The sequence below is a fragment of the Eumetopias jubatus genome, unplaced genomic scaffold (genome assembly GCF_037043125.1).
Source record: "Eumetopias jubatus isolate StellerSeaLion01/CBP00866 unplaced genomic scaffold, mEumJub1_p1.0 scaffold_4, whole genome shotgun sequence".
Classification (NCBI taxonomy): Eukaryota; Metazoa; Chordata; class Mammalia; order Carnivora; family Otariidae; genus Eumetopias; species Eumetopias jubatus.
Window position 1 is genome coordinate 128,107,975 of NW_028274810.1, and position 26,481 is coordinate 128,134,455.

A 26,481-nucleotide genomic window follows, 5' to 3' on the forward strand; every position below is an offset into this window, starting at 1 on the left:
TTTAATTTAATGCCACCAAGCACAGACCTGTTATACTTTGGAAACAAAAATAAAATCTCACAACTAAATCTAGCAGACTAACTTTAAACGATTCCAACTTGAATGAACTATATATCCTTATGGCACATTTATGACTTTGTAATATACAATTCATAATACAGGTTTGAGTGTGTGGTATGAAGCTAGAAAAACCAAGGAAGTCAGATATTATAGAAAAGACAGGACATGAGTATAAACTCTTAGACTGATTTCTTCTTGCCACATATTGCAACACGTCTTTATATCACAAACCAAACTCTGATAATATTCTTCTTTCTATGTGATTATTATATAAATAGCATCTGATCACTGAGCATTGATCATGTCACTCATTTGGGATTGTTCTATGTTCTATGACATCTAATAGCACAACGTAGACATGGCACTCTTAGGGGATGACTCAGCCAATAAAAGCAAAGGGCTGAAGGTTTCCTCTTTTCCCAGAGGAAGCCCGCCTGGGGCAGGAGATAAGTATCCTGCTTGGACAGTGTAGTGGGAGCTGGAACCTAACTCTCACTTGTTCTCCCATTCAAGCCATTTTTTGGCACCTTTCCACAACCAGGGTCTCTAACAGAGGCATTAAAATATTTTTTGTGCAATTCAGCCAGAGATAAGTTTGCAGGATGGCTGTTGTTACCAATGCAAAACAGCACAGATGCTGGGGCTATTATCAAAACATGTAAGAAGTTTCAACTTTAAGTAATATCTAATACTCTATTCAAAGTTAACTGAGAAAGTAATGCGAAATGACTAGAAGTAAAAAGTTAACTCTTCAGGGAAGCTCTATTTGGTAAAGCCTCATATAACCACACACAAATAGTCATATGTTCATGCACAGGACAAACAGCTGTATTCTGAAGCATAAATAAATCCAAAGCAAGACATAAGTAGCTAGATACCAGTTCCAGTAGTGATGAATGGTCTCTGGGGATTTCATTTTAAGGATGCCAGATGAGAGGTTTGCTCAGTTGTTAAGAGACCCTTAGTTTGATTAAGCAACTAAGATTTACTTCATAAATTACTTTTTCCTGTACCCAAGACTCTGCTTGAATTAGCCTGAAAAACTATCCACCACTTCAGGGGTAAGTACTTGACCATTAACACAAAGGCAACGTGATTATTGCATAATGAGGCTAAATATTATATGACTTATCTCGTTTTATACCCTTCAGGATCAGTTCAGTAAAATACATAAAATATAACTAAGGTGTTACACCAGAGGTCAGCAAACTATAACCTACAGCCCACAGGCCAAATCCAGCCTCCTTCCTGTCTTCCTGAATAAAGTTTTACTGGGACACAGGCTCACTGATTCATTTGCGTATTGCCTATGGCTGCTTTCACAAAGTAACAGCAGGGTTGAATTGTTGCAACAGAGACTGTATGGCCCACAAAGCCTGAAATATTTACCATCTGAACCTTTATAGAAAAAGGGTGCCAATCTCTGTTTTACACTAAAAGAGTTCAGGGGGAAGGCTATTTAAAACGTAGTTTGTTTTTGCTTTTCGTTTTTTGTTTTTTAAGGAAATTTCAGTTACCTATTAAAATTAAGGTTTAGGTGACTCAGCAATTAAACAAAAGAGATACCCCTTTTTCATGAGCAATATCTGCATATTTTATGGATATAAAGGAAAATTTTCTTTAAAAAAGAGACAGATGTAAAATTAAAGGCCATTTCTCTATTTAACATCATAATAAAATTAAAATTCCATCTACGAAATGAACCAAAACTTGCACTTAGATTCTCTCCATATACTAAACAAATTTCTTTTGGAATGTTGTTGTAAATGGACAAAACGGTATCCAAATTGATCAGACACATAAAGTAGACAAATGAAACCAACAGAGACCGTTAATTTCTAAGGAGTGTTACGGTCGCCATCTTCGTAAAGCCAGACCCAAACTGCAACCATAACAAGCTGTTGTCACAAAGGCAAAAATCTAAGAAAAAGGAAACAAAAGTTCATCAGATTTACAACACTGACTTTAAGAAAACACTCATTCTAAGGAACAACTATCTGAGCACTGATCAACTTACCTAAAGATACTTCAACACTTATGAAAATGGTTTATAGTCCTCTTTTTGATAATGTGTACTCCTGTTTTACCCCCTATCATTACCCCTTCTTTTAAACATTCTGGCCCCTCATAATTTTCTCATTTGTGGATAGCCTTAGGTTATTTGTTCACATGCTGGACTCACTTGTCAAACATTTATGAAACCCCCAAAACGACATTCAAAAATCCATTACGAGATGTCTATTCATACAGTGATTTCACAGCCAAGAAAAGTGCAAGTATCAGAACTTGAGGATGTATCAAATCCTTCCTGTGACAGTGGAAAGCGACTTTAGAAGTAAACAAAGTAAAGCCGCAGAAATGAATCAACAGATTGGCATGGGAGATAGTTCTGAAACCTGCACTCAACTCTGAGTTACCATCCTTACTATTTGACAAGGATTTCTTTAGCACCAACTATGTGTACATCAGTACATTTGGTGCATATAAACAAATAGTAGTGTCCTCACCCTTTGGGAATTCATGGTCCATAGAAAAGTATAAGACAAAGCAATTAAATATGGTAAAACATTATGATTTAGTGCAGGGATCCTTTACCAGAAAACTGTAGCTCCGAGAAGGAATATCCGATCCACCCATAGACCATGACCATTCTCTAACTGCCATTCTGCTATTCATTCTCCCCAGCCTTCTTCTGCTGGTTGTCTCTTTGATACATCTCTAATCTAGACATTGTCTGCTGAATGAGAATGACCACTTCTGATATCTATTATTAGTGAAAATGAACTTTCCTCTCTCAGGTATACTGAAATAAAAAGTAAAGTAAGGGACTCAATGTAATGTCACAAAAAAATGGCACATATATCTAGGTATTATTAAGACTCAGAAATTAAAGATTCACTTCTGTGGGAGTGTATGGATGAGATGGTATGTAATGTAGAACTAAAAGCATGTTGAGGTTTCCCAAGGCAGTTTCACTTAGGCAGAGAGAAAGGGAAGGATAACAGGGACAAAGTCACCGACAAGGGTCAGCCAGAACAGAACCACACCACGGAGAACACTGAAAACTGGGGGCTCTCAGGACAAAGGAACGTTAGTGAGAAATTAATGACATCCACCATCCACTAAGTACTTGAGCACCAACTACTCTTCTGAAAGTGGGATCTTAGGGCAACTATAAATAGACCAATTTGGTGCTACTTCAAGGATCTGAGAGGTAATGAGAATATAGCCTGCACCACTAAAAAGGAGGGCATTGAAGGAGTAAAGGAAAATCCAATGAGAATTGATGACTCATAGGAAGGACACTTGGTAGGAAAAAAGTCAATTCCAAGTCCCTGAACTTGTCTTCGCTTCATAAAATTGCTAAAACCAGTGGTTTTCTAACTGTGGTCTCTGGATACTAAGGATCCCATGGCAGTGCCTCAGAGATGAGGTGGACAGAGGTGGTTTCAGGAGAAGGATGGATGGGCATTATTCAAGACCTTTTCCTCCCACTCCAACTAGAGCATCTGTACTCTCGCCATCTGTATTTATTGGGTTTTCAGTAAGATTTCATTAAGTAAAACAGTTTTACTTCCTATAAAAGAAAGTATAAAAATCACTGGTCTAAACTGGAGGCTGGAACCAGCCTCCTTTCTGTTGCAATCCACATATAGTCTTAATTCATTGTAGACACTCAATGAATTCTGACAAATCCTAACAGAGGCTTGGGAGCCTGATGATAGTAGGTCTTAACATCATCACACCTCCACCCTTCAAAACCCAGACTCTAGACCTGTGCTGTCCAATATGAGAGCCACCAGCCACATGTGGCTATTTAAATTTAAATGTAAATTAATTAAACTGAATGAATTAATGGATTAATTAGTAGCCACCATATTGAATCGTGCATATATGGGATATTTCTGTCATTTTAGAAAGTGCTGGTAGACAACACTGCTCCAGAAAGATTTTAATGGCTATATGGGGGAGTCCTGGGCTGTTTATATATACTATCTACATAAAATAGTAAAACATTAGGGTCACTAACTTGCTATATAGCCATACTAAATATCAACACATTTTAGGGAATAATTTGGATTTCTGACACTTTCAAAATTACAAAAACAGAAATAGTGTAGTATTTCTTCAAATTACCTATGTCAGTAAAAAACAACAAACTCACTCAAGTATATGAATTAAGGGAGACTAAAAAATTCCAAAAATGTCCCCACGGAATGCATTTCATCTGTAAGTCATCTATTGTCATGGCGGGAATATTTACCCCCCTCACCCCCCTGGACTCTCCTCAGGGGCAGGAGCTGTATGTGGTTCATCCCTGTCCCCAACACCCCACCAGTTTCCGCCCTCATGGTAGGTTCTCCGTAAGTACTCACTGAATTAAAATGAATTACAAGTAGGTATGGACCAGTGAAGAACAAATCTCCCTTACCATGTCTGCAGTTAGAGGAAGTAAAAAGCACAATGAATTCTTTCTACAAAACAGGCTTTGTTGTGCCAGGCCAGCCGCAACCACAGGCTGGCTGTCCCTGGTGTCCGTGCTTCAGTGTCGGGGTCCACAACACCAGGGGGAAGGGCAGAACTTTGCCCAGGTCTACGTGTAATGCTAATGGCTACTGTTAGAGAAAGAGATGGCTGCCCGAGGAGTTTCTGGGAGACCGCGACAGTGGGGGAGGGGGGCTGGTCATCTGGACTCATGGACACTCACTGTGGCTGCTACATTTATGTTATACTGGTTATCACTCAAGAGCGGCTGCACAGTCATGGTCGTATTGCAGTGCAGATCATGCAGGGATGTGGTTGCTGCTTCCAGGAGAAAGGCTCCGAAGTAGAAGACAAACACTGTAAAATGGTATACAAAATCCTGAAAGAGAAGAAAAAAAAAAAAAAGACACCTACAATTAAAAGTAATACTTTTATTTTCTGTTCCTTATTTCAACTCATGAGGTTTAGGCTCAGGAAGGTTAGAACACTTAATCAATCTTTAAGCATACTCACCATTTACTCTGGCTGCCTGAACAATGTCAAGCTATTAGAATCCAAATGAAAACCAACCAACCTGCTGTAATCGGCACAGTGGCAAAACTAATGTCCTGAATTTTATAATAAAATATATAATTTCATACACCTTATTATAGTTATTGGATAAAAATATTATTGTAGTATATTATATAGTTATTAATATAATAATATACATACACACCTTTTATAATTAAGTCTTTTATTTCTGAGCAATTATTATTTCCATCCATTAGACTGTAACCCCATACACTGAAGAATGCAAAAGACCTACGACATCTAAGAATTCAATACCATATCTCCTGATATTCTAAAAAAGCAAATTATATATCATATACTTCAACAAAAAGTATAGGACCTCTCAAACAAAACTCAATTGTCATAAGGTGATTTCATATGTTGCTGGGATTGTGAAGCATAACTCTACTGGAATTCACACTGTCTTACACGAACTGATATCCATCAACACACTGCTGTGTATTTTTGTCAACAGCTCCCAGATACCTGGTACTTTACATTCATTGTCATTCATCCTTACAACCACCATTTATTATACCCATTTTATAAACAAGTGATTTTTTTTTTTAATTAAATGACTGTTCTAAAGCCATACAAACATAACCTTTTGAAAGGAGAACTCAAACCCACATAGGGCTGTCTGGTTCCAAAGTCTGCTTTCTTTCTTCTATCAAACTGTCTGTTATTGATACAGCAACATTACAGAGAAAAAACAGTGTGCTGCCTTTGTAAAGGCCCATTCAGCAAACAAAACTGACCGTGAGAATTGTTCTTACTCTGCCTAGAATAATAAGGAAAAGTTAACTCACCAGGAATGGGGATTACAAAGGTACACACTAAAAATGCGTTCTACTTAACACCTCTAACGTAGAAGCTGACTCACCAATGCCTTCAAAAGACTGAAGAACTGTGTTATGCACTGATCGTGTGTCTAATTGATAGCAGAAATGCTCAAACCCATGTAGCTATGCAACAGATGTTAACTGATGAAGGTCAAAGCCCAAACGTCCCTACTACTTTTAGGGATTAAAAGGAATAGAGCTGGATCTCAATTAGTAATTAAGATTGAGAGAAAAATATGTTTGAGATCACAGGCGCTCATCTAACTTACTGAGGTAGACCCTCAGAAGTGGCTCATGTGATGTTAGAAGGGGCGGGAAAAATCTGGTGACATGACCACAGCTCTTGGTAATGATGAGGCCCTCACGCTCTTCACCAGCCTTGGCTCATGGCACCCTCCCATCTCCCTGAGCATCAGCCACCGCGACCCTGTTTTGGTGGGAGGACATACTCTATGCATCAGGGCCGTTGCTCTTTACTTGCAGTATTGTGTGGCTGGAAAAGACTCGTCCCACCACCAACTACCGCCTGCACCTCCCCCCACCCACCATCAACTTTCCAGTCCTGTTGCTTTTGACTTCTTCCTCCTTTTCAGTAGTAATCAGAACTGATGTGCGGTTAAGGCTTCCCTGTCCAATCCTTTTCCTTCATCTTTTATGGGTGTTGCCATCCAATAAACATCTTCCACTCCTAACTCCGTCTGACTTGGGCGAGGCTATCCAGCTATCCATATCATCCTAGGGTCATATGTATTCTAAGGTGTTGGAGGAAAATAACTGAATTCACGGCAACCCTGGCGAGCAAATCACTATGCAGGCTCCTGGACCTTGGAGTCAGGCAGGTAACCTGCAGTGGGGAGTTACATGTATTTGTAAAGCAGCTCCTCATGTTCTACTGGGCCCTTGCACATCCGTAATCACGTACTGCACACAGTCCCTTTTAAAAAAGAACCTGACATCCAGCTGTGAGGAGTCTAGTTAGCAGACAGCTTTGGCTTCGGTGGATTGGGGATCTGCCAAGGCCACATTCCTCCTGGCAGTCCCCAGCTAATGATGGTACAGTGGGGATACTGGTACCTGGCCCCTTTTGCCTAAAACAAGACTCTTAAGGCAAAGACTGTGCTCCTGAGCTTCTCATTAATTTAGGTAAGACCATCGATCTGCATCCCACTCTAGGACTTTTCTGCTTTACCCCCTTTCCTTCCCCATCACCTTTCACAGGTGTTATCCCTTCCCCTCCCCCTCAAAAAAAGGCTCTTGCACTATTTTTTTTTTTTTTTCTAGAGAGAGACAGCATGAGCAGGGGGGAGGGACAAAGGGAGAGGGGAAAAGAGAGAATCTTAAGCAGGCTCCAAGCTTAGCGTGGAGCCCGACTTGGGGCTCGATCTCATGACCCTGAGATCCTGACCTGAGCTGAAATCAAGAGTCAGATGCTTAACTGCCCCGGCTACCCAGGCGCCCCAAAATCTCTTGTACTTTTAAATTCATCTTATAGTCTGCTTCCCAGTGGACCTGAGATGATAGATATGCTCTTCTAGTATCCTGAACACTCCCTGCTTGGCCATTAACATAATTTTGACTAATGCATCAGTTGTATAATTATTTTTTTTAAGATTTTATGTATCTGAGAGAGAGAGAGAGAACATGAGCGGAGGGGAGCGGCAGAAGCAGACTCCCCACTGAGCAGGAAGCTGACATGGGGCTCCATCCCAGGACGCTGAGATCAATACCTGAGCTAAAGGCAGACACTTAACCGACTGAGCCACCCAGACGCCCCTGTGTAATTATTTCTTTACTGACACCGTCTACTACAACAAACTCTGAGAGCCACTACAGGCCTGTCTTGTTCACCACTGTATTTCCAGGGCCTACTACTATAGGGCCAGGTACATATCAGGTGCTCCGTCAAGACTCTCCACCACAGGAGAGCCACACCCACATTTATATTTGGCCATCCTGGACATCTCATTCTGATTCCTGCTACGTGTGGAATACATGCAAGAAGGTCTTCCACTGATTTTTGCTCGTTGTTTTGGACAAGGCACATTGTTTATGCAAAACCAGTGGTTCTCAGAGGTAAGCATGCCTCAGAATCATCTGAAAAGCTTGTTTCAGCACAGACTGCTCCGTCCCACCTTCTGAGTTTCTGACTCAGGATGTCTGGGCGGGGCCTGAGAATCTGCTCGTCTAACAAGTTGCCAGGTGCAGCCGCTGCCACTGGCCAGGGACCACCCCTTGTGAACCACCTGTCCTGAGTGCTTGGCACCTCCCTATCAGCAGATGGCCCCAGCCCCTTTCCGAGTCTCCTTTGTATACTCCCGCTCTTCTGCCAGACTTCGCGATATTCACACTGCCCACAGTGTGGCCCGCTTGTCTTCACTTTTTGCTCAGGTAAACAACCTTAAGCAGAGCGTGATTTTTTTTTTTTTTCCCCAGCAACAAATGACTATCCCCCATATTCTTATCTTAAGCCTAGCTTTGCTCCTCAGGTCAACTTTTGACTAACTAGTTTAAAAAAAAAGCTACATTGTAAATAGGGGGATCCTGGTCTCCACAACAGCACGAAAGAGGGACAAAAGCCACACCGAGCTTTATCTTCCTCAACCGTAAAAATGAGAACGGTAATAGTCTCCCATAAGGAATTGTCATAAAGATCAAATAAATAAAGGAATGGCGGGACAGAAAATATAGCTCAGGATATTCACAGTATTAAGTGATGTCCGTAACAGGCAAATGCATGCCACCTACTTTGGGGGAATAAAGTGAAGCATGTTTAATTGTACAGGACTTTTTTTTTTTTTTTGGTAGCTCTTATTTTTCTAAAATATATCTTGCCTTCATACCCCACCTCTCCAAAAATGGAAAATAAATATGGTATCTCTTAAAGTTAGGCAAAATGGTATTTCCTCAAAAAAAATAATAGAGAAAAACCATCTCAAAAATCAAAACCTGCTTCTTTCCTCAAATTAGAATAGGGCAAGTTTTTAGCATTTAATATATGTTATTATATATATTACATATTATATTTTTATTTCATCACTTACACCAAAGTTAGAAAGCTTGGGAAAAAATACTGAAGATTTCTACCACCACAAATGTTAATTCAACCTCATGATCAACAAAAGGTAGAAGCTATGAATATTTTAGTTAATATCCCACAACAAATACTTTTAGAAAATAAATTCTTCATCAAAATGCATTCTTGCTTCCTTCATGCACTGTATACAGGTAACATTAAACTGCTATCACAAGGGGAAATATTTTTTGCGCAGTTAATGTCTAACAATTCCAGAATACAGCAATTAAAGATGGTTACCATCTGGTGATGACTCCACGGTATGCATGGCTCAGAAAATTTTCTGGCTGAGAGTATACGCGATACATCACAAAACCCACCAAAAGCAACTCTGTGGTCAGAAATGACTGATTATGTGGAAAATCACAAAAGGAGAGGAAAAAAAAAAGGAGTCCATTCTAAATATGGCAAGCATTTAAGTCAACTCTGTAAAGACATGAGTTGGCTTTTGGAAAGTGTGTCCACCATGACGAGGCTGTGCTGTGTGCTGTGTGGGGCCACCACCATTTCCTCCCTCCGTACGAATGGACCATCCCACTCTCTGCAGGAGACCTCTGCAACACACTGGTAGGTCTTTCCAATTTCAGTTGCCCCTTTCGTAAAGTGGTTTAATTAAAAAACAACAACAACAACACATTCTTACATTTTATTGTCTGAACAACAAATATAATGTTACAGATAAGGGGGGAACCACATATGTAGGAAACCTAACAAATTTATAAGGATATTAATGATGTACTCAATCTCAGAAATTAGTCAATATAAACAAAAGGAAAAAAGATGGTATGAACATACGCCTAATAAAGGAGGGATGTTGGAAAAATATTTAAACATTGGTACAACATGTGCATCAACCATTAGAAGCAACGCTGGGCCGTGCAGGACCCTGGAGACTCTCTACTTAGTAACCCTTCAGTTGCTGGGCTATTAGGAAGTCCAGGAAGGTCCCAGAGGAAGGGCCAGGTTGGCGGGGAGCACAGCACTTGGGAAGAGGTAGCAGGTTGGGGCAATGACTATGTATTAACTAGTACTGAAGGCTATACTGGTACATGCTGGCCAAATACCATCTCTGAGCTTAATACCTAAAGAGCCTGGTGGTACCTACCAACATCAGGTAATGATGCATTCACTCATACATGATTATGGGAAAGCCAGGCATTTAGAAAGAGGAGATTAAGCAATCTATCTGTAACTTATATAGAGATTTCTGATCTTCATCACTTGACCAATTATTTAGAAATATTTTCTTATCGTTAATGAGAAAGCAAGGCAAAAATGTAGGAACACACTGCATCAGCACCCTAAGAAACAGAAGGACTTCCTGTGTGTGTGTGTCTATGGAAATAATTTTTTACCTTAAGTTTTTATTTAAATTCCAGTTAGTTAACATACAGTGTAATATTAGTTTCAGATGTACAATCTAGTGACTCAACAAAAGGACTTTCAAAGTTACAAACTGCATGAAGTGGCATATTTAAGGAATTATGATGATTATGGATCATATGCTGTAAATCAGACACAAAGCTGATGAGCACTTTAGAATACATTAATTCCAGGTAGGTACTATTATTACATTTTACAGAGGAAGAAATCGGAAGTCATAGACGTTCAATACTTTGGCCAAGGCTACACAGTTATTAAACAAACCAGACCTAACTTCAAAGCCTTTGCAAGATTATAACCCTTGCCCCACACTTCCTCCTTAACTTTACACTAACCATCTGCCGCTGGGCTGGTTTAATGGGCAACCACATCCACTAGACTTCACTGCTGGTAACATCTGGAATGATGATTCTCCTTACACTCTGTAAACTAGAACATTTTTTAAGATGCCTAACATCCGTCCTAAAGCTGGTGAATACAATGTTACCATACCTGAAAAGAACAATATAAGCCTGACTAAAGGGCTGATTTAAGTTTCTAACCAGCAACTGACTGAAATGTAACAGAGGTTCTCCACGAACTTCTTCATTAAAGGCTGTCCGCCACAGACTGGAATTCAAGCTCCCCTGGCCATTCTGAAATAGCCTCAGAGATGGAATAAGCATAAGCACGAAAGAGGCCCCCTATATTATACGGGAAAAGAGAAAGTAAGTTGATCCAATTTAATGGCGTCCTAATTTTTAAAATTATGTTGATTATAAATTCATTTCTTAAAATTATCAATTCTTACTAATTTAGGACAGGAATTAAAAATAAATATAAACTATCCCCCTTTCTAAGTATTTAGAGAATAGAGTATATAGCCACTGGTTTTCTGAAAAGAACGTATGTATTTAGTATCTGAAGCAGAAATCAATGGAAAATTTCAAGATCCATGTCACAGCATCCATCTCTCAAAGGCACCTCTTCGATAGTTCAATAACTGTAATGCAATTCATTTGTTGCATGAAATAAAAGGGTCTTTGAATAAAGGTCCTTTAACTCATAAAGGAGTAGCAGAAAGATTGCTCGGCTCTATTGACAGAAATTTCACAAGCTGGGAGCCTGCTGTCCAGCAACGCGGCCACGTGGCAGCACAGCGGACCGGGACTCAGACCTTTCCTCTCCCCCTGGAGGCAATAGAGAGAACAGGGGACCAGGCATTTCAGGACAGAATAAGATATTTATACGTTTCTCGCATTTTCCTGAAATAGACCTAAAAATCCCTTACCAGGAAGTTCCAGTTGGCATCAATCTGAGTCACCACGCCAGAGAGGAACACGCCCAGGAAGAGGAGGGAAAAGATAAAAGCCGTCACGGACACAAACATGACCCATCCTTGTAGCAGAGGTAGAGGAACGTTGGAGGAGGCAACCAAAATCCAGACGAGTCCCCCGAACAGCTGCAGGAAGGAAACAAGATGTCACGGGTGTGGGCAACAGAAGTGAACATGCTCACATCCCTGCCTCTTACCCTTGGTTTCTCCCCAGCCCCCTGCACACGTTCCCGCCACCCCGCCCACTGCCTTCCTCTGTCCTCACGCGGGACACCAGCTTCCCCACCTGGCGCAAGGCCAGCACTTCGGCTCCCAGGTCTGACCTGGAGCCACACCTGTCTCTGCACCTGCCTCCAAGTTGGACTCTCATCCTCAGCCCATGAACAGACACAGAATTCTTCCATTACCTAAAAGCATTTTCCTTTGACCCTGTTGCCTTTCTAACAATTTCCTTTTCAGTCAGCCATTTCTCCAAATTCATCTTTGCTTGGTCCCCACCTTCTATCCGTGAGCTTGGACTCTTCAAACCACTGGCTTCTGCCCTCACCACTTCTCAGAGAGTTTATCAGCAAGGATCAGCCATCATCTTTCTAACCTGTCACTTCTAATGGCCATGTGCCCGTCCTTATCATGGCCTATTTGTACATGTGAGATTACTGCCTCTCTGTCGAGTAATAGCCACAGCTGCTGTACCTGGTAGTCAACACAACCTACCTGATTTATTGATACTCCTCTGCATGCTGGGCATGGGAATCGGTACTTTGGATATTCACAGATCTAATGTGCAGTAAACATTTACTGCCTGTCAGGTGCTGTTCCGGGAGCTGGGAATAAGATAGTAAACAAGCTACACTTGGTCTCTGCCATCACAGAATTCACAGTCCCTTACAGGAAAGAGGCTATTTTTTTTTCAATTTTATTTTTTATTTTTTTAAAGATTTATTTATTTATTTATTTATTTATTTATTTATTTATTTATTATTTGGAGAGAGCAAGTGAGGGAAAGGGCAGAGGGGGAGAGAGTGTGTCTCAAGCAGACTCCACACTGAGTGCAGAGTCCGAGGCAGGGCTCGATTGAGATCATGACCTGAGCCAAAATCAAGAGACGCTTAACTGACTGAGCCACCCAGCCCACCCTTGAGCGGACCTGCAGGGCCTTTCAGCCCAGCCTCCAGCTCTCACCTCTGGCCATCGCCCCACATGGTTCTCCCAAGGGCAATTCTCCCAAGGGCAATGGGAGGCCATAGAACCCCTGAGCAGGAACTAGCATGACCCAATTTGTATTCAGAAGCTTCTCTCTGGCCGGACAGGAATGGATGCAGGGCTGAGGGACCACAGAGGAAACCGTTACAGCCACAGAGCACAGCCCAGACTCGGGCAAGGAGCACAGAGGGGAGTGAATGGATTAGACAGAAGCTGAGAAGTGGTGGCAGGTGGTGACTGATCAGACAGGGGACATAACAACAAAAGAACAGATAAGAAGGAAACCCAGATTCCTGGCTTAGGCAACTAGGAGCGAGGGAGAAATCACAGGAGGAGAACAATTACGGGGTAGAGACGGTCAGTTTTATAAACGTAACCACAGCAGTCTCCTCTAAGCTACCACAAAGTGATAGAGGCTACACATCCTTTGCATGGCATTCCATAACCTGTCTTTCTCAGCCTTTGTCTCTTGCCACGAAGCCCCTCACATTTTACATTAAAGAAAAAAAAATCCACAGTCCAAAGACAAAGTGCTTTTTGCATCTGAGTAGCCTGACGTATGCTGGCCCCGAATGCCATTCCCTCCCCATGTGTATTTGAGAAACTGGAAGAGCACACCACCCCAAAAATCTTTCCTGACTTCCACCCCACGCTCAGGTGTCCCCCCTGTGCCCTGGGCAAGCTCCCTATGTGGATATGTTACACTGATGAGAAACACTATCATTGGATGGCCTGGCTCCCAGTCCAACCTCACTAGGAGACTTTCTGGGCAGCCAGCCACCTTACAGGCCTCTGCATCTAAGCCATTTATCCACCGACAGAATAATCTCTTCCTATCAGTCAGGTACTAGGCTAGAGTTGGCAGTCCAAAAGCCTAGGCTACACACCTGTCCTGAAGATACCTACAGGTAACTGGGAATCAACCCCAGCACCCCACCTCTGACCACACACACACACACACACACACACACACACACGTCACACCATAGAAACATGCCCACCTGGCATGCAGAAGGCTCACCAATATTTGCTTAGTAAATAAACTCCAAGTTTCCAAGAACAGCTAGAACTCTACGTATTAAAAACCAATAACCATGTGTATCTTGCTTCTTAAGTATCGAGATAATAGCCAAATTGCACAAATCGCTAAAAGTTAAAATCACAAGTTCTAAACAAAGTCCCAGTCATACAATCCATTACCACTCTGAAAAACATTTTTGAAGGCATAATAAATTATCACTTGAGTATGATAACTGCAGCACCAATCTGATCAATTTATAATTGGGGTAGCTGGTATACCTGAAGTCCTAATTTCAAATAAAACAAAAAAGATCAAAAAAATTAACAATCAACCCACAAAGTTTTATGAAATAAGTCTAAGTCATGAATATTAATGCATATTTAAAAATTTTAGCCACAGCCTTATTAGTAACTATGAAAGAAATAATGTTCCTGGTAAAAAGATTCTCTACTCTTTCATACTGTTTACTAAATATTTGAAGGTGATAAGATCTTCAGATCTTTCCTTTTTTTTTCCAGCATCATCTTCCTGGTAACCTTTTCTTATTCTCCCACTACAAATAACTTAACGTTACTTTAAATACTATTTAAGAAATATATGTTGCTATTAAATTATCTATTAATTAAAGAGTCGTTTATTGAGAACCAAGGTGCAAGTACATACACAGGGTAATAAAGATCAATTGGCCATGTTTATTAGGGGCAGGCAGACTCAGATAGAAAAGCATAATTATAGGACATAGGGATTATGATAAATTGACTCTCTGAAGAAGGGCTATATGATCCCCTGAAATTAAAGAGAGCATTTAATGAACCCCGACTGGACCTCAAACTGGAAGGCCTCAAATCTACCGCCAGGCACTGTAGAAGAATACTCAGGGAGAAAAAAAAAAAAAAAAAAAGGTGAGGTTCTGTCTCCAGGAGCTCTAGATTAGGGAGAAATAGACACCATCAAATCTGATTCAGGAGCAGATTGTGGCGAGTGCTATAAAAAGAGCCCCACACAGTGTGCTCCGAGAGACTGGGAGAGGAGAGAAGAAATATAGTGGGAGGCGTGGAGAGAGGGAGGCAGGGGAGGCAGGTTTTGAAGCAGGCTTTCAAGGTAGACCAGGGCTTTGACAGCAGATGCTGGTGTGAAACAGTACAAATGAACCATTCTTGTCACACTCAAAATTACAGCCCTTCCAACACCTCAAAGGCTCAGAGAGGAAACGGAATGCTTATATGACCAGAGAACAGATTCGCCTCCTCACCTGTGGCGTGTGTGCTGTGTGGGAAGGGGCCTGGGGAAGGAGGATGGTGTGTGAGTGCCCCTCTGCCTGTATCAGCAATCGCCCCACCCCACCCCACCCCTGGCTCCGTGAGTCTGTGGGATCCAGACTAAAGTCCTGCTCACCACAGCAGCTTTGGGAGGTGCCGGAGGGATGGGTCAGAGAAGCGAAGGGAGGCCACCAGGGAGACCCACCTTCCTCCCTGCGAGACTGTCATGCTGGGGTAGGGGGTCACTGGGGCTTTGACATGGTTCTTTCTTCCTTGCTTTAGGATTTCCTTTTGCCAAAAGCTACTTTTTCTCCCTGAGCTTCCCAACTTGGCTCCAACTTCAAAAACTGATCTTTTAATAACACTACCACTATCCACATTATTACACTCACTTCAGCTAACTCTGGGCATTACGAAGCTGAGAGCATTTACCAGCCATACTGTAATTATCAGCATCCTAGTTTAGTACAGGTGACTCTGGAGGGAGCCTTGTTTTCTGAGCACAAAAATGGTTAAAATCTGAGGGAGAAGAGCTGATAAAGTACCGTAGCAACTGCACAGTACACACACTGTGAAGAGAGGTGGAATGCCATGTCCACCCACGTTTTCTCCTCTTGGATCTGAATCCACATTCCGACCTCCTGTCTATCACTGCCTTCCATCACTCTCCAGTGCCCCCAAAAGTCCAGTAATTACATATCAAACTCACCCAATGCACCCCATTTTGACATTTCTTTCAGGAAGTAATAAGCTGGGGCTCATGCCTCTGAACCTCAAGCTCTACCAAAAAGCTGACCAGACTCCCAGGTCTGTTGCAAAGGCCAACGTTTCCTAGAACTAGGTGGCAGCCTTCCCCTGTGACTCAGTTCCCCCTTACCCTCTGAGCTGAAATTCAGGTGTACCTGGCAGACACCTGGAGTGCTCAAGTATGTGTGGAGCTGCAGTTACTCAATGCTACTCCGTCCTAAAACCACAGATCTCCTTTGCGGCTTTACCATATGTTTATTGCCTTGGCTTGGCTCCTGCAGCCCGTAAGGGTGTGACTGAATCGAAACCTTCCCATAAGAAAGCCGTGGAAGTTTTCCTCCACACACCACACTGAACTGAACCTTCCGAGTTGGACTTAAAATGTGTTTTCACTAGGAACCACAGACTGGTGAGAGCCGTAGCCCCGCGGGAAAAGGTGGTGTTGAGCCAGAAGCAACTCTTGCAATATCTGCTGCTCAGATGGCAGATTTCTCAACTTGTCTCCTGTCTGGATGGCCTTCCGTCTCTAAAGGAGTCGTTTTGCAAATACCCTTTTGTCTTTGCCAATGTCACTTGTTTCCTACTAGCATGCTTTTAAAACATGCCCTCCAATATCTTAGCTAACAATCGGCAAACCCATCTGACACCTTCATGTTAGTATACCCTTATTAGCGCACTAACGAAGTAAACAGGCCAGTGCCTACTCTCACCTATTTTTAGTCAACGTTTGGAAGGAGAACAGGCAAAGGTAAGTGAACCTGAAGGTACGAAGTACTGGTTAGACTACCCCTAAGGAGAAATACTTCATTATTTAGAACTTCCTGTATATAACATATAACCCCTTCTTTCTGATTTTCCTGCTATTTATAGATCGAGCATTTCATCACTGTAGCAGTGAGAATGAACCAGCCAGCAAGCCTAGAGAGAAAAACAGTGTCTCTTAGTCTGGTTTACAGAGTTAGCTTGAGTGAGAGGTTGAAGCTGATGAGGATAATAGAAATATTAGCTAGCATTTATCAAATGCTTATACTCCAAGAACTGCTCTAAGGGTTTCATTTGTACCAATTTAATCCACACAAACACTGAGAGATAATTACTATTATTATTCCCATTTTACAGATCAGTGGAAGTAGACAGCCATTAATAACTTGCCCTAAGTTATACAGTTAATAACTGTTAGAAGTGGGGCTTGAACTTGGCAACTGGCTTCCAAGAGCCTATGCTCTTGACATTATGCTGTTGTGCCTCCCTCAAAGGTTAGTGTTCATTCTAGAGCAGGGTTTCTATCCTTTTGTTGTGGACTGGCTTGCTGGAGGTGGCGGGGGGGGGGGGTTGATTCCCTATCCAGAAAGAGAGAGAGAGAGAGAGAGAGAGAGAGAGAATGGGTGCGCGCACATGAACAGTGGGGAGAGGCAGAGGGAGAGGGAGAAGGAGACTCCCCGCTGAGTAGGGAGCCCGATGCGGGGCTCGATCCCAGGACCCTGGGATCACGACCTGAGCCGAAGGCAGATGCTTAACTGACTGAGCCACCCAGGCGCCCTCCAAGATTTTTTTTAACTGGGCACATACTTCGGTCAACACATACAACTTATAGATGTGCTTCCAAGGCAGCCCATAAATGTGTAAATTCATTCACCGCATGACTGTAGTCAAGTGGTAACAGTACTGAGATACTGCTGCTGCCTCTCCAAGCTCACCTTCTTCCCAGCTCCACTACTTTCCCAGCTACCCTAGCCTGGCACTCCAGCCTCTCGTCCCTTAACCCCTGCACACGAGTCCATCACGCTGGTCCATGCTTCTGCCTAGCATGCTGCCACCTAAATTTTCTCTGGATAACTAAACTCTGGTAGCAGGTCTTCCAGAAAGACTTCCCTGGCCAGATGCCATCCCTCAGTGCTTCCATGGTTATTGATGTGTGTATCTTCTGTAACACTTACAACTACTGGTTTGAAATCACAGGTGCATCTGGCTGTTTTGCCCACTGGATTGTGAGGTCAGAATCAGCAGCATTGCCTTAAACATCACTCTATGCTCAGAACCCACGACAATGCTTTCTCCGGAAGAAGTTCAAGTGCATTCTCCTTGAAATGAATGAAAACCAACCAGTGTTTGTAATGAATGGTTCTAGAAGAAAATGCTCCAGAAGTACAGCTTGAGAGGCTCAGAACGCACTGCTGTCTGGAGCCTAGCTCATTCCCTGGTACATGGTGGGTGTTCGAAAATAGGCATGAAGACTAGTGAAGCAGGAACACATACTTCTCAATTTTTAAGTTATTATTGGCAACACCCACCACTGAGTACAGGATCTCAGGAGGCGGGGATGGCAAGTTATGGGGAAGTTGGCAGATTTGCCAGTCTAGCTCATGACACCCCATTTTCAATCTTCTTCGGGCCCCAAATTTTTTCAGTTCACCTATTCTACTGCAACTGCTGCTGGAACTCTTGACGAGGGTAGTGTCTATCTCATGGCTTACCCGCCCCCCACCTGCTCCCTCCATCAGTCCCCATCTGTCCTCTCCCCGTGCGGACTTCCATCCAAACTGGTCCTGGTCCTGGACTAGCCCTGGTAAGTACAAGCCGGCAAGGTGTTTTTGTTTGTTTTAAATCAGAAAAAGGAAAACAAGACAAGTTCTGGGAAGCAATGAGAAATAACAGATATGGAAGAGGCCTCTGTACAAAACTTACTAATGCAAAAGAAGTTTTACTTTTTAGACTTACATTTGAAAGTTTAAAAAAATATGTTTGAAAAAAAAAATATGTTTGAGAATGCTAAAAAGAATTTGGTACTACAGTTTTTTTTTTTCCTCCCCATCTGACCCAAACTTCCATTTTGGTTTCTTAAATAGCCAGTCCTAACCCTAAAATGGAAAGCACATCTTATACGGGAGAAATATGTACTGGCCCCTTTTTATTCTTTCTTCTAATTGCCCTTGATTTTTAAAAATCCTCTTTTCATGTTTGTGGGCAACTAGTTATCACCTAGGTTAAAAATGTCCCTGCAGGACAATGCCTTGACATCAGCAGGAACCCTACAAATCATTGCCTCTTTTCCTCCTTTCTACCTCCCTCCTTCTGGAAGCTACTATACAAAAGTTAAGAATGTCATATATGGTGACTCTTTCATATAAAAGAGGACATAGGAAATTCAGATCAGACCGCAGATCCCTGGAGAAGAATCATGACATTTTAAAAAGTTGCTCAGGACATCTACTCCAAAGCTGCCCTTCTCCACGCCAGCCAGTTTCTCTAGAAAATTTTCATACACTGTCCTGCAGATCCTGCAGGCATCTGCATCTGATAGGTATCACACGTGCAGGATAAGGTGTACACCAGCCTGGTTCCTGTCCTTTGTCATTACACAGTCTTTCCTATTCGGACATATCAACTCAAATATGCCATGTTCACGGCTCCTACTACCAGCTACAATGTTTCTATAGGGTTCTGCAAAACCAATCTCCTCTCCTTGACCTTTTCCTTTGAAGCTCAAAGTCAAGACGTTCAGGAACCTGATTTAAAGTTTTCCATATTGCTATGCTTCATGTTTCGTACAGGGCTGCCAGTCAGGGGCAAACAATTGCTGAAAATAATTTTTGGCAGGGGCATCAGTTTATTTTCTCTTATGAAATTTTAAGGACTCTTTACACATGGCTGGAGATTTTTAACCCAGAGGTAAAGGGGAAATCTTGCTTATAGAATAAAAACCCTTTTAGAGAGGGAAACCTATCCACGGAGAGCTCCTCTTACCACTGCCAACATACAATGTCCCTGTGCAACTCAAATCTATCTTCTGGGCAAGAAAAGGAAACTCTATACATCTGACCATTTATATGTTAGTCCAATGTCAAAGCTCTGGGTTGAAAATAACCTGAAATCCCTTCCACAGATTGCTCTGCATGACTGCACACGCCTGCTCCAGAGCCCCACCCTCCCCATCATCCTCTCGTTAACATTTGTTTTTCTGGCATAATTCCTCTGAGTTACATCTTATATTTAAGTCTGGCCTAGTATCATTTCAGGACACGCCAAACTTTGCGTACTCGGTTGACCTTCTAAACGTCAAATCTGTCTCTTCTTCTCTACTTTTTTCATTTGTCAAGTTGTCATTATCCCTCATTCAAACCACTGAAATAAGCCCCTGAGCTGATCTCTCTGCCTTCAATCTGTTTTAGAGCCAAGCCTCACTACTCAAAGATTTCTAAAACACAAGTATGATCCCGTATGCCCCTGACCTTCAGCAGCTCCCCATCCTATGCCTTGGCCTACCATTTCTCAGCACATCACAGCTCAAGCCCTACCTGTTCTTTCGACTTCTGCCACCTTCCCACAAGTTATGTAAAAAAAACAAAACAAACTAACAACCGCTAGAACCTTCATGCCATGGTCTGTCTCGTCTCTAGGGTTTACACATGCCCTTGTTTCTACCTGGAATTTTCTTCCCCACTTTTTGTGTCTATTGAATGTCTACTCATCATTTAAGACTAAACTCAAATGTCACCATCCCATTCAAGCTGTCTGTCCTGGACTCCTCATTGGCCAGACATGCTCTACCCTGTTTTTTTCTTTTTTTTTAAGATTTTATTTGAGAGAGAGAGAGAGAGAGAGTGCGCTTGCAAGCCAGTGAGCACGAGTGGGGGGAGGGGCAGAAGGACAAGCGGACTCCCTGCTGAGTGGGGAACCCAAAGCTGGGCTCCATCCCAGGACCCAGAGATCATGACCTGAACCAAAGTCAGATGCTTAATCGACTGAGCCACCCAGGCACCCCTCTACCCTGTTTTTCAATAGTACTTTTCATGAATCAATTTTATCGCTTCAAATACAGCCCTATAATTCTTTCTTGACTTTATACTTCACAATATAAGAATTTCTTTTAAGGGTAGGAGCTATCCTATTTTCAGGGTATAAAATAAGGCCTGATACATAGCAGATTCTTAACTATTTCTTGAATAACTGAAAATTACTGGGACATCCACAACACTGCAGGTTGAAGCATGTGAATATGAGTCCTAGAATATCTCCCATAAAGAAAAACACTAATGAATATCTTGGGGAATGTGGGCAGTTTCCCAAACACTGAAACCATGAAACACACTGAATTCAACATATTGACCTTTATTCTTTTCCATGTTTAATACTGTCACATCTAATCTTTCTTGTGCATTATTACAAGATAATGCTGAAGCCAGGGACCCAAAATATCTTATTCAGCCCAATAGTACAGATGCTCCGATGTCATTTTCTTATGAACAGACCTGCCTGGAAAACACTTTAGCTGTATTTCACTTTCCATACTTCTATCTTTCTTCCTTGAATGGTAGTTAGTTATTTTTACGCATACCATCTCAACTAGGTTATATGTTCTTTCAGGCGAGGAAAGGTCTAAACATCTTTTTTTCCTGGAAGAGTGCCTTGCACACAGTAGGTATTCAATAAATACCCAACAAATGACTTAGAAAACATTAATTCAGGAAACCCTGAGAGAATTTGAAAATGTAACTTTGAAGGGGATGTTTTCCTTCCTAAGCTAAAAGGCTTTGCATTGCAAAAATAACTACATAGCTCGGTGCAAAAACTGAGGGGCTGACAACCTACATATCTGGAAGTGGAACACAACTATCTCAAAAAAGCATACCATGCATATGTGGTTGCAATCTTCTCGACCTACAGAGCCAGTGCTATAAATTGCCTTGCCTGGTGCTGTTAGGGGGGCGCTGTTTGCATCTTTTGAATTATCTCTCAAGAAGTGGCTTATACTTGAGAGATTATGAATGGGTATAATAAGGGGGATTGAGATTGAATTCTTTATGTAAAATTCAAAAAAAAGTACGTTGAAGTATAGTTGACATATAATGTTGTATTAGTTTCAGGTGTACAACATAGGGACTCGACAATTCTATACATTACTCAGTGCTCACCACAGTAAGTACAGCCACCAACTGTGAGACTGAATTTTCTGAGCAAGTCTGATCTCTGCTCTCTTAGGGCATATAATCCAATATTTCTAAGCGGGGGGAAGGGTAAGAGCCAAGAAGGATCTATAGTTTCGCTCCAGTGAGGTCTGTTATTTCTCTGAGGTCACCAATTTCATTAGACGATTTCGGTTCTTTTATTTCTGCAGGGATAGGTTGGGGAGGAGAGAGGATGATGTTCAAGTGAAGGGGTACGGGAGGCCTAGATTTTAACCTATCACATATGTTTGGCCATAACAAGGGAAAAGTAAACTGACATGGCTTTTGGAAGTGATGCTATTCTATGCAGATAAGGGTCCAAGACATGTTTCTGGAATAAGAAGCCAGACAACGTGAAGAGATAAGAGGAAAGTCTGGCTACTTCTGTGAGCCTGGATCCGTACTAGAATAGGGAGGGGTAGAAGCTCTCGCACAGGGAGAAAATTCATATTTGCCCTATTGCTGTCTTGTCCAGAGGGCCCTGATAAAGGCCGCTCTCAGTCCCAGCCATGACTGTACCCCAGAACCTCTGGGGAGCTTTTAGAAGAACCGGGCTGACTCTGGGCACCCCCCAGAGATTCTGATTTAATTAGTCTGGGCGAGTCACCGTATTTTTTAAAACTGCCCAAGTAATTAAGTACAGCAGAGTTGAGAACTAACTACTGGGCCAGATAAAGAAATATGGAGGCAGGGGAGAGGAAATAGAATAGAATAAATCACTTCCACTTTTTCCCTTCAGAATTAGGCAGCGTTTCCAACAGTGTCACAAGACCATGGACGGTCCTTGAGACAGTATTTGATTTGACAGCACATGGATGAGACTTCTTTGTATATATGTCCATATATTCACACATGTACCCTCACATATCTTTACATATATACATGCATCTGTAAATATGTAAGTCTATATTTGAGTAAATATTAGAAAAATACCCCCAGTATATCAGATTTGAGGATTCATGTGTCCTATTGTTTAGGAGGAGGCTTAAAGTAGGTACTAAAGTTTAGGAAGGGAATCGAAGTGAACATTCTGTAAATTCTAGTACAGGTGGAATGCGGATTTGGCAAAAACTTGTAAAAGAGGCATGCAAACTACTGGAGTTTGAGGAACACGGAACTAAAGCAGCCCAGAACTTAAACAAGCTTTCTCCCCAGATCCTACTGTTCTAAGCGCATCTCCCCCACACACAACAGAGCCCGGGCCCAGTGCCATTCTCTCCCTACTCTTCTCACATGGAGGCCTGCGCCTCATCCCAAGCATTCGGATGCTTCTGAACTGGGCTCAGACTCAAACCAGCCTCTTCCAGCCTCGCCATCACGATCCGATTACTGATGTCATAGCCTATAACTCACTTGTCTCCTTTTTCAGATTCCAATCTGAGCTAAACTTAACTTAGCACGCCTTAGCCACCTTGGCATAATGGAGCAGAAAACCAATGCTCACAAGGCGTTCCAGCCCCACAAGCACAAAAGTGAAACTGAAGCAGCCAAATCGAGGTTATGCAAACTCAAAGGAACAGGTGAGGGAAGGAAGACGGGAACTCCTAGCCAACCAAACAACATCAGCCTGCAGGAAGGGCAGGGACTTGCTAACGTTGCACTCTGGATTTGCCATTCTCAGGGCGTGATGCAACCTCGAGTTGCCCAATTTATGTTTGCACATTTCCCCTGGTCCACAGCGAGTTCCAAAAGCTTCCAACTCCATAAAATCGCCTTTAAAAAGTTTAAGTCTCTAGCCCAATAAGGTTGCAGGGTGGCCAGGTGACCTCACCTTCACCTAGGCCCAATAAAGTGTGCTGAGAAGGTGTGGAGCTGCACAGGTCCACTAGGAAGCCAGAAGGTGCAAAGGTAGGCAGCGAGGAACTTGACAACCACGTTTCTACCTTTCCTCTGCCACTCTAGCACCCACTGGATTAGAAACTGCCAAGGGCACAGTTCATACTTGACCTTTTCCCCTTCCCCGCCTCCTAAGCCCTGCTCCTCTCCCCAATCCAAAGGGCACAAATAAAGACAAGGGGTGGGGGTGGGGGGAAAAGGCCCAGGTCTTAAGCCCACCTTCTCTTCCTGGTACCTCCCGCCTCGGCTTTTCACATCGTGGCAGCCTCCAGGTCACTCAATCATCGGCTGGCTACACCTTTGCACCACCCAACAAAATGGCAGGTTAGCAACAGGCGAGACCGAGAGCGCCTGCTCTAGCTCTAGCCAAGCGCGGTCCCTGGCCAAGCCGCCGGTGGTCTGTGGCGGTGCCCCAGGCCGAAGCGCCCTTCCCCTCTGAAAGTCCCCAATCCTGGGCGCCGCCGGGCCGTCTGCTCGCTCTCTCGGGGCGATTTCTGTCTCCAGCGGGGGAACAGGCGCCAGCGTAACAGGTGCCAGGCAAGTGGGCCCAGGTGCGGGCTGCGCTAGGCAGGGAGAGGGCAGGACCCCGGGAGGGGCGCAGGTAAAGGCCACGTCGAAGGGAAGGGAGCTGGGGCGCGCGCAGAGGGAGAGAGCCCAGGGAGCAAGGATGCCGCTACCCTTCCCTGCTCCCCGGGCGCGACCGTCACCGAGGCTGCCCCACTTACAATCTCCAGGCAAACGAAGGCACCCGAGTAGGTCCGCAGGATGTCCGGGCCGGCGGGCAGAGTGATCCGGGGCGCCGGGAAGGACACGGCGGGGTTCGGGGGCGGCGGGACTGGCGCTCCGCCGGCCGACATGCTGCCGCTGCCGCTCTGCGTCTCCGCGCGCCGCCGCCACCGCCACCGCCACCGCCACCGCCTCCCTCCGCCCGCCTCCTCCCGCCTCCGCCCGCCTCCGCCGCCCGGGTTCCCGCAGCCGCCGCCGCCGCCGCTCGGGTCCGCGGGGTCCCGGCGCGCCGCGCGGGAGGGGGCGTGGCCGCGCTGCCTTGAGCCGCGCGGGGCCCCGCCCCGTCACGTGGGTCCAGGTGAGCGCGCCACAGCTGCCCAGGCGCCCGCGCCTGTCGTCACGTGCACAGGTGCGGCGGCCACCTGGCGCGGTCCTTCCTGTCCCGCTCCGCTCGCCCCTCCGCGGGCCGGCGCCCTGCTCTTTGTTTCTTCTAACCCCCTTCTTAGTTTCCACCTGTTCTCTTCCACCTGCCCTCCCCCGCCCCCCAGCTCTCACAACTTCCCTACCCCACTTTCCTCAATTTAACTACAAGACAAGTCTTGAAGTTGTGACTCAGAAGGTAAAATCAAGGTCACCAGTCACACCTAAAAAGTGGAGCGGATATGCTTTAAATGGGACTCTAGTAGGATTTTTTAAAATACCACTAGGACAGAGTCAGATGGCTCAGGTCCAGTGGCGTTGGATGCTGGACAGGCAACCGGCTTCTTTGTGTGCCGGTGGTGTGCTCATCTGTGCTCATCTGTGAAATGGGGGTAAGGGTATTTACCTCCTGTGATTGCCCAGATTACATTAACATGAAAAGAGTTTAGCGCATGGGAAGCGCCCCTTTAATGGCAGCTAATATGATGACTCCTATTTTTTTTTTAATTTTTACACACAAACATATCATGCTCTTGTGTACACATGATGTTGCATAGGCTATATTTTCCGCATAAAACTTTAATTACTGATTTTACCTGTCTGAAACTTATGAATTGTTGTCTCTTAAACACTTAAATGGACTTCTTTTTAAAAGGATGCTATGTATAGTTTAGATTCCCTGCCCCAGTTTATCCCCATTTTATCTTTGATTTTAATGTCAACATTTTGTAAGTGAAATAAAGGATATGAGATTAATCTTCTCAAAGATCAGCTGAATAGAAACGAAAGGACACACACCAGCATACGCAGGTAGATCAGGTTGGAAAAAAATATTAGCTAACATCATCAGGCATTCTCCAAATGGAATACTGATCTTTTCTGTCAGTACTAGCCTTTAAGGGACTGTGTAGAGCTCCATGCATTGGTCAGCAGATTTTAGTCATTCTACTTCTTTATTATTTTAATAAGTGAAACTCACAAGTGTGGTGGCAGGATTAGGGCAAAAACCACAAAACAGGGTGTGGGTGAAACCTTTTGTATATTCTTCCTATTAGTCATCACTTTCTGATATTTAATGTGCATTAGTTATTTAATGGGAAATTTAAAGTTTTCTGCACTAATTTGTTTCCTCAGTGAACTCTGTGTTCAGACCCTGAGAGGTAGGGAATAATCTTCCTGTGTACTGTATTGTATCGTATCATATCGTATCATATCAAATTTTCTGCCTAACATTTCTCCATAAGCACTTAAAGAACATTCAAAGGAAAGACTTCTTCAAAGAATTTTATCATGGAGATGCTCAGAAACTATGATGCCCCCCCCCAATTTTAGTGAATAAACTTAAAATGACTTTGGAGTTTCCAGAAATGCGAATGACTTGGAGATCCTCAACTACACTTCTTTAAAAATTTCCAGCACCTTCCTTGCTATATATGATGTATCCCTCACTGTCCCTGCTTTCCCTCTTCTACCTGCTGCCACAATGACCAGTGGAATGAAAAGAATTGTCCTTGAGTCCTCTTCTATTATTGTAACATATTATTTACTTGAAAATAAATTCCTTCCTAGAATGGTTCTCCCTTCTCATGATCACTACCCAAACCTGTTTTCTCT

The 26,481-nt window shown here is 43.3% G+C and overlaps 1 protein-coding gene across 1 annotated transcript; it reads right to left on the reverse strand.

Annotated features, from left to right (window-relative positions):
- Positions 1-1,908: 1,908 nt before the first annotated feature.
- On the reverse strand, positions 1,909-24,578 carry MAL2 (mal, T cell differentiation protein 2). Its single transcript, XM_028090868.2, has 4 exons — positions 24,447-24,578; positions 11,666-11,836; positions 4,769-4,924; positions 1,909-1,980 (listed from the first exon to the last, which is right to left on the reverse strand). The coding sequence occupies exons 1-4, from the start codon at positions 24,576-24,578 to the stop codon at positions 1,909-1,911; spliced, it is 531 nt and encodes a 176-aa protein (XP_027946669.1).
- Positions 24,579-26,481: the final 1,903 nt, after the last annotated feature.

Excerpts from the sequence above, each read along its gene's own strand:
- MAL2 (XM_028090868.2), bottom strand. The coding sequence starts at position 24,578 with ATGTCGGCCGGCGGAGCGCCAGTCCCGCCGCCCCCGAACCCCGCCGTG. Across the intron at positions 11,837-24,446 it reads CCTTCGTTTGCCTGGAGATT|CTGTTCGGGGGACTCGTCTG; the intron begins GTAAGTGGGGCA and ends TCCTTCCTGCAG. Across the intron at positions 1,981-4,768 it reads ACATAAATGTAGCAGCCACA|ATTTTTGCCTTTGTGACAAC; the intron begins GTGAGTGTCCAT and ends CCTTTTTCTTAG.